A 9,273-nucleotide genomic window follows, 5' to 3' on the forward strand; every position below is an offset into this window, starting at 1 on the left:
TATATATATATATATATTATTTAGTTATCTTTATTTATATTTTATAAAAATATATATTAACAATATATATATATATATATATATATATATATATTAATTAATAATTATTAAATATATAATTTAAAAAATTATATAAATGGCAGGCTTGTTTAGGCTTGCGAGCCGGCTCGAGCTCGATAGGTGAAGCTCGGGCTCGGACTTGTTTATTAAACGAGCTTACTTTTAGGCTTGAGCTCGGGCTCGGGCTCGATTAAGCTCGGCTCGTTCAAGCTTTTTAACGAGCCAATCTCGAGTAGCTCGCGAGCAGCTCGGCTCGTTTGCACCCCTACACACCCTCAACGTAAAGTCACATTCCAAATACAATAAGATAAACAAATGAGTGAACTCCCATACATATCAATATATCATTACAACATCATGTGAAATCCAAATTAACTACAAAAGATCACTCACTACACCCCCTTGGATTTTACTAATCATCTAACCAAAATGAAACCCATGTGAATACCCTCCCAATGAATATTTTTCCCAATATATAACCATAACCATCCCTACATGATCTAACTGACTGCATTTACAAGATTCATTTAAAAGTTATAAAAAATCCAACCACATTTCAAACAACCCGACCCGACCCAACTACCTACATTAAAACCCCATCTCATTACCATCACTTTCCCACCAAAAATGGCATCATCACATATCCTCCTTCTCCTCATCCTCTCTACATTTCTCAAACTCGCAACGAGTGGCTCAATCGGCGTAAACTACGGCCGAGTGGGTAACAACCTTCCACCCCCAGAGAAGGTTGTTACCCTCCTCAAATCCCAAGGCATCAACCGGGTCAAAGTCTACGACACTGACCCGGTTGTCCTCACAGCATTATCCAACACCAACATAAAAGTAACCGTAGACCTCCCAAACGAGTTCCTCCGAACCGCAGCCTTAAAAAAATCATTCGCCCTCAACTGGGTCAACCAAAACATCGTTCTCTACCACCCGCACACCCAAATCGAGGCCATCGCGGTAGGGAACGAAGTATTCGCCGACCCGAAAAACACAACCGGGTACTTAGTACCCGCAATGCGAAATATCCACCAAGCGTTAATTAAATTTAACCTCCATTCGAATATTAAAATATCTTCACCCGTGGCACTATCCGCTTTACAAAACTCATACCCGTCATCATCCGGGTCATTCCGACCCGAATTAATAAAACCCGTATTCGAACCCATGTTTCAGTTTCTAAGACAAACCGGGTCGTATCTGATGGTCAACGCATACCCGTTTTTCGCGTACGAGTCAAACTCTGACGTCATCTCGTTAGACTACGCGTTATTCCGGCCAAACGCCGGCGTGGCGGATTCCGGCAACGGGTTACGTTATTTTAATCTTTTCGACGCGCAAATTGACGCGGTGTTTGCGGCGGTGGCGGCGGTGGGGTATGATGATATACCGGTGGTGGTGACGGAGACGGGGTGGCCGTCGAAGGGTGATGGGAGTGAGATTGGGGCGAGTGTGGAGAATGCGGCGGCGTATAATGGGAATTTGGTTAGACGGGTATTGATGGGTGGTGGGACCCCGCTTCGGCCGAAGGCGAAGCTGACAGTGTTTTTGTTTGCGTTGTTTAATGAGAATAATAAAGATGGACCGGACTCGGAGAGGAATTACGGGTTGTTTTACCCGAATAGGGAGAAGGTTTATGATGTGCCGTTTAATTTGGAGGGTTTGAAGGATTACAGGTACGGGTGGTGGTACGGGTGGTGGTACGGGTGGTTAATATTTGGGTTGTTTTGTTTTATAAACTTGTTTAAAAAAGTAGTTTTGAAATGAGAGTTAAAAAATAAAAATCGAATTTGAAATAGGTTCGACAAATTCGATTAGAATTTAATGAAAAAAGTAAAATTATTTTAACTCTAATTTCAAAACTAATGTAAATTTCAATTTTTTAATAAAAAAATACATGTTTACAAAAAAAGTTGGGAGAAAAAATAAATAATTTATTTTATTCAAAACCACAACAAAGTTGAATTTTTAACAACAAAAAATACAAGATTTCTAAAATAAATTGACAGGCAAAAAAAAAAGTAACATATTGCAACTCTGATTCCAAAACTGCTTCAAACTGTAAGTCTTTTTAAACAAAGAATTTTATAAAACTTATTGACTGCAAAATAAGTTATTTTAACTATTACAAACTTAAGATTTTTTAACAACAAAAGAAATACAAGTTTTATAAAACAAATTTACAAGCAAAAAAAAAAGTAACTTATTATAATTCTGATTTCAAAACTACTAAAATTTTAACAACAAAAACAAAAAATACAAGTTTTATAAAACTTATTGACAGCAAAAATAATAATTTTAACTATTATAAACTTAATATATTTTTGCAAAGGAAATACAATTTTTAGAAAACATATTGACAGGAAAAAAACTAATTTATTTTAACGATTATTTTTACACTACTAAAACTTACACTTTTTTCATAATAGAAAAAATAAAAGTTTATAAAAAAAATTGACAAAAGTTTAATAAATTTATTAATTTTTATTTATAAATATGTGTGTGTATAATAATAATAAAATAAATGTAATTTTCAGGGACAAACAGTCTCCTGCGGTCGGAGGTATGGCGGGAGGTCAAGTTCGGGTATCAAGACCAATAAACGGTTCCAGGTCAGGTTCTAGGTCCGGGTTATGGTGTGTAGCAAGTGATGTGGGAGAAGAGAGGCTACAAATGGCTCTAGATTTCGCGTGTGGGGAAGGAGGTGCTGATTGCCGTCCGATTCAACCTGGTGCCACATGTTACGATCCTAATACGTTAGAAGCACACGCTTCGTTTGCGTTCAATAGCTATTTTCAGAAAATGGGTCGGGCTGCGGGCTCGTGTTATTTCGGTGGGGCTGCTCATACCGTAACACAACCACCAAGTACGTACTCAATTGCTTTACTACTTACAATAATTATAAAATATTTTACCACATTTGTTATGTGGTTATTTTATAATGTTAGTTTGAGAAATGTGTATAGTTTATTTTGTTAGATTACGTGAATGAATGTTTTAGAAAATGTATATATTATCCTAGAATTTAAGAAAAATGAAGTATCAAAAAAAATAAAAAAAGATAGAAGACAATAAAAATTAAAAGTGAATTAGTTTTATACACCAGGGTTGGCTGGTTTGTGAGTTGAAATGTGTAACTCAACCATGATCCATAGTATTAGTCATTTCAAAATTTTCAACCCTAACTCGCACACATATAAATTTTGGTCGACCCTAAAATGCCCCGTTTAACCTATTTATCAAAAAATAAAATAAAAATTTAAAAAGTAATGGATTTAATTTAGAGTTTGTAGAATATTCTTTTTGGAAAAATATTAAAAATCTTGAAATTGAACTGGAAATTGCAAACGTATTGAAAATGGAAAACGGGAAAAACAAAAATAAAACCACAATTAAAGTTTATTTTAAAATATATAAACATGTAACCTGTTTTTTTACATGACAGCCCCAATCCGGCCCAATTCAAGTCCCGGATCGATAATCAAACACGAATTAAATGATTAACTCTCATTTATATTAATTAAAAAATTTAACTCAAAAAACTGATTACAACTTTCAAACCTTAACTCGGTTTGACTCTTGATGAACCCTAAACCCCGGTTGCATCTAGATTATCCTTAACTCAATCACTCTTGTCAATTGACCAAAACATTTTTCTTCTTTTTTATTTACACGATTTGAGTCGTCTCAACAATTGGTTTCCTAATGTTTTGTTGCAATGCAAAAATATTTTCTTTTAAATCATATGGTTTTTAAAAAAATTGAGGGTTGAAACTTGAAGCCAATGTAAACTTAAATACAAATTTTTAATGCAAATCAAACTTTTGTATATTTGGTAATTAAAAGAACATAGAAGACCGTGAGTTTTTGGAATTACTAGATTTTCTGGCATTGGCTAACGTGCGCACTTAGTTGTGCTTGATGGGTTGGCCCACCTCTGACATGGTAATGGGGTGGACCAAAATTTATGCAAGATGCTTTTGGTGATGGGCCTATGTATATTCTTGTCAATAGTCACTTTATTTGGAGGTTAAAGTTGAAATAATAATATTTTTATAATTATACCAATGATAAAACCATACCATCATTTTTAAAGAATTTCTAATCATCATTCAAAATTAAGAACAGATAAACCCAGATAGAGAATAATAACATAAACCGAGCTACATTTGAATAATAGGTAAGCGAACAACAAGCTGCGTCGCTATCCCATTTTGAATCGCAAAGCCTATTCTACTAAATATAAATCTTTGGTTTCTCGGGCTCTGCGAGTCACTGTGGACCACCTTCTGCACCCGTTCCAAGAAGCGAACCGCCTCGGGAGCTAGGGATCCAAAAGTGTTGAAGGCAAATGAAATGAACACGTGTTGATTCTCCAAACACGCTATCTCATGTTTAGCAACCTTTTAAAGAAAAAAACTTTCTTTTGAAGGGTTTTTTTCTTTTTTCTGTTCTTTTTTTTTTTAGAAAGCTATGTTTCATTTAAAAAAAGATACAGTGTTTACATCAAGAAATGAGACAAACAGACTGTGTCGTAAGCCTTTTTTGAATATTAAAACTCAATCTTTTAAACACTACATCAATTAAAAAAACAAGTATTGCAAAGATGCAAATTATCAAGAAAAAAAACCACTTACAAGTCACAAAAGGTTCAATAAAATACAAGTTTGCAAAGTAATCAAAGCTACAAATCGAAACAAGACACTAAATTGGGAAATTTTTGAAGTTAAACATATGTCAATCCTCCCAATTCAAACTCGGCCTCTGACTTCTATGCTTTATCCTAAGTAAAGATGTCGCTTTGATATCATTTACCACTCTAGTAATCGATATGGGCAACTTCTTAATACCAAATATAAAAAATTTTACCACTAAAGAAATAACACCTACAAATAAGAAAAGTGTCAAGCTTCAAATGTTGTACTGATTTTACTCACAGAAGTTAAGAAAGAACTATTTTGGAGTGAAAAGTGGTCAAAATTTAGTAGACAAAAGGTGTTTAAGATCTTTGTAATGGAAGATAATAAGTATAAAGAAGTCATTAACATTTGCTTTTCCTGTTGCTTTATTTCTTTATTGACTATGTTGAAGGGCTAATAATTAAAAGTAATTTTAATTGTTCTTATTGCAGAATTTGGAAAATGTGAGTTACCCAATGGATACTAAAAAAGGTTCAAGAGATGTTAGTATTAATATTAGATTTGTATCTTCTCTTAATTTAGTTGAGTTGTGGTGGGTAATCTAATTGATTATTTTTGCAAATTGTCATTTGATTATATTAATATTAGTAAATTTAAAGTATCAAATTCATATCAACAATTCCATTCAATTGAGTATAATGTTTTTTTTTTACATAAAATTTTTCCACTTAAAATCCCCTTAACTTTGCTTTTACCATACCACTAGACTAATGGCTACTGGTATCGAGTATAAGTTTCGTTTCGTTAATTGTAATTCTGACTTGAAATAATTGTAAAATAAAAAGAGAAAATCATAAAAGTAATGGGATGTACTTGTATAGCTCGAAGAAATTGAAGGTGATCTTCCGCCTTAGGCCACGTGTAGGGGGCGAATTTGAGGGTGAGAAGAGGCATTTCTTTGGTGAACATCACCCCCAGGCTACAAATGGCCGCTCGTCCTTTCTTTTCTTTTACTATTATTATGTTCAAATATGTGTAATATCGAATAATCGCATTTGTCGTTGTCTTTGTTTTTATCGGGCACTGCGTATCCTTTGATCGTAAATGAGTTCCTCATCGGGCAAGAACGGGATAATGGGTTCCTTTTCTTGGCACCAAGCAAGCATATCGAGTTCTATCAAAACTTCGGGATGCATAACCTATTTATATTAACTTAGGGGGTCAAAATAGTCAATAATACCGTGTTTACACAGTCATAAACAACTATAAAGATGTTTCCCAACGGTAGAAAACAACTAGATTATATCTAAAAGAAATAACATGTTAACTGATTATTAACCTATAGAAAAAAACCCGGTTTTTGCTCACAAATTCCAAACCGATCCCTAATTTCAGTTTCATATAGTTTCTTATGTACCTGTTAACAACTTGTTTTGATTTTGATTTGATTATCAGATTAATATATACACCTCTAAAGGAACCCTACGAAGTAAGATGTTTCTTGTCTAGAGTATAATTCTTACACACATTAGTACATATTTTCTCTCACCTACTTGATCATCGACGTTACGACCTTGAGTCTAAAGATCTACCTTTTAGCATGTTCCAAGCCTCGAATAGCAGAGACCACACAACTTAACAATCAAAACCAAAACCAACCGGACATATCTAATGCCTCAAGATCAATACTAACACTTTACCTTTAAAAATTTTCCAAGAACGCATAACGCATTCTTACAGTAATCTATTTAGTTATGTGTTATTCAGTATTGAAAACACATTTTTAACTAAATGATGTAAACGTTACAAATGTACACAAGTTGCTTACATCATGACACAACATCCTCCAAGACTTACTCAACAAATGAGCAAATACTTCAATATAAAGGTGTACAACCATCACGCAATAAAGGGTGTCCTGTAAAAATATATTTGACTAGTACTATAATGACCAAACCACCAAATGTGATTTCAAGAGATGACTAGGTTAGGTGGGTCAACTAAACCAGCCGGAGTTAACGGTTCGTCACACGTTCGGTTACATTTTTAAGTTTTTAACGCAAACTTTCTTTCTTAATCGCTCAACATGCAGTTTAACTTTACACGATCAGCTCTAACTTACAAACCCCGACCAAACAAAAAACACAACGGACGATTCATATCTGAGGACCCAAGAAAAATATTTCTTGGGGGTCGGTTTGAAAAATCCACGCGGTCGCTTTCAATTTTCTTGGGGTGCGGTTTGAATTTTAAAGTAAAATTAAAAAAAAATCAAGGGGTGTGGCGATCCCATGCTAAAGTATTGGGTCCGCCTCTTATTCAGATGGGTTTTGATTTAGATCTGTCGCCTTATTATCACAAACAGTATTTAGATCTGCAAGCAGTCCATGGGCATGTGTCTCAGGAATTGGCCCACCAGATTAAAAAAAAACTTATCACAGCCCAAATCACTACAATCTGGGTTAAGCCCACATGGACAAGCATATGCATGACTGCATCAGAGTACTAGCCACTAGAAGTGTACACCGTACAAAACTGGTTTTAAACTCAAACTGAACCGGTTTAGTTAACGGTTGGTCAAAACCAGTTTTACTCAAACCGGTTTACAAGCAAGATAGGCCTGTCTGGTCATGTCAGTTCGGTCCGGTTTATAAACCGGTTTTCCTCAAACTGGTTCGATTTTAAAACCGGTTTGAAAGATCTTAAGGGGAACCGGTCCTGAAACTGACATGTTCCCATCAAGTTCTTTGTCCAAAAATAATGACATGCATGAAAGAGTCACATGCATGAAAAGTTAAGATTCCCGAAAATGTTTTACATGCATGAAAAAGTCTCACATCAATGCAAGAAACATTTAACAAAAATTATACAAAAAATAAAATATTACATGTGCTGAATTTAAAGTTACAATCTACGTAATTATTTAATGTCTATGCGGATGGCGGATTAGACAGCCACCCTTGCCACATCCAACTGGTCTTGGATGTCATCGTAATTGTACATGTCTATGTCTATGTTCTGGATCTTGACATTCATCATCACTTGGTGGATTTGAGCCTTCGGGTTGAGTCAACTGTAGGTCCAAGCTCATTTGAACCGGAGTTAAATGTTGGTAACGCGGTTGTTGTACGCTAACATCGGTATAATCATAACTCTGGAAGTGTCCCGGGTTGTTCATGTACATCACATGGATCAAATTACTAGTAGGAGTGCAGGCAAACAAAGAGGATACCCAATTATTTTCTTCATTGTTGTTAACATTCAACTGGGTACCTTGTTGAATGCTTGATGATCCATGTCCAACATTTTGAAACGAATGTCGATAATCGGCTTGCCAATCAAGTGTTGCCCCTCCAAAATTTAAGGGACTCTTCCCATAGTCAGCAGTAGGGCCTTCAAAATTCGAGAGACCCGCCCCATAGTCGGCAGTAGGGCCTCCAAAATTTGAGGGACCCGCCCCATAGTCGGTTGATGCCCTTCCGAAATTCGAGGGACACGTCCCAAAGTTGGGTATGGGCCATCCAAAATTCGACGGACCCTCCCCCTCATCATCATCATTAACAGGGTTCGCCCGAGGTCTTTGTCGACCACGACGCCCCCGAGCACGCGGAGCACGTTGGGGGAGCGTGTTATCATGTCTCAAATCCGATTCATTAGTCTGTATATATGAAGGCTGATCAACATGATTAACAGATTGAATTAGCTGAGAAGCCATGCCGTTGACCCCTCCAAAATTTTCATAGTAATGCTCAGGGCCCATGTTCTGCATTCTGATGGCTTCTTGACTAATGTGGCATAATCCATCCACCTACAAAACCAAAAATTAATGAAAACCCAAACGCATTACTTATTTATTAAATTTAATTTTACATTAGTAATTATACTAACCAAGTATCTTGTCGTTCCACCGTGATCATCGAATCCACTATGTACAACACCAGGGACGTGCCTCGGGTCCTTTATATATAACACAGTATGTCGATGGAACCAGTCATTGTAAGTATGGAGTGCCATAGGCGTGTTGGTCGGCACTCCTTGCACCTCATTTGCGTGTTTATGGTTCCAATTTTCGACATACTCGGCATGAAACGCAGACCAGTCTGTGCCCAACCTCCCTTTCCGTACTATCTTACAGAGTATCCGAAGCACTTCACGTGATAAAGGGATAGGGTCAGGGACCTCCTGAATATATCCAAACTGTCTCATCACCCTTTCCACCGAATGATATTCAACGACGTTCCAATAAATTAGAAAACATGATGACCTCCAACTGTTTATGCCTGTTAGACATATTTGCGGGAGTCTATGCATCACGTCCCGATAATGCATCTAATCAAACTGTTAAAAATAAAAAAAATGTTAATATTTAGTATTTATAATCTATTTAAAAAACCTTTATAGTTAACGAAAAAAATACTTCAGCCTCACGTAGATTTTGTAATGTTGTTTGGTGGGCTTTCAACATGTGTGAAGAAGCTAGGTCAGCTCGGCTCGTGGGTCGGTCTTAGCTCGGCTCGTTAGCTCGTTTATATTAAACCCTAAATTTTAATATCTATATATAATAATG

The 9,273-nt window shown here is 36.0% G+C and overlaps 1 protein-coding gene across 1 annotated transcript; it reads left to right on the plus strand.

Moving 5' to 3' along the window:
- The first annotated feature begins 627 nt into the window (after positions 1 to 627).
- LOC143611999 (glucan endo-1,3-beta-glucosidase-like) lies at positions 628 to 5,316 on the plus strand. The gene is made up of 3 exons (XM_077086087.1): positions 628 to 1,742; positions 2,604 to 2,932; positions 5,198 to 5,316. The coding sequence occupies exons 1-3, from the start codon at positions 688 to 690 to the stop codon at positions 5,230 to 5,232; spliced, it is 1,419 nt and encodes a 472-aa protein (XP_076942202.1). The 5' UTR covers positions 628 to 687; the 3' UTR covers positions 5,233 to 5,316.
- Positions 5,317 to 9,273: the final 3,957 nt, after the last annotated feature.

Source organism: Bidens hawaiensis, unplaced genomic scaffold (genome assembly GCF_021521415.1).
Source record: "Bidens hawaiensis isolate Kalapana, Puna unplaced genomic scaffold, B.hawaiensis_p1.1 tig00032906_1, whole genome shotgun sequence".
NCBI classification, from domain to species: Eukaryota; Viridiplantae; Streptophyta; class Magnoliopsida; order Asterales; family Asteraceae; genus Bidens; species Bidens hawaiensis.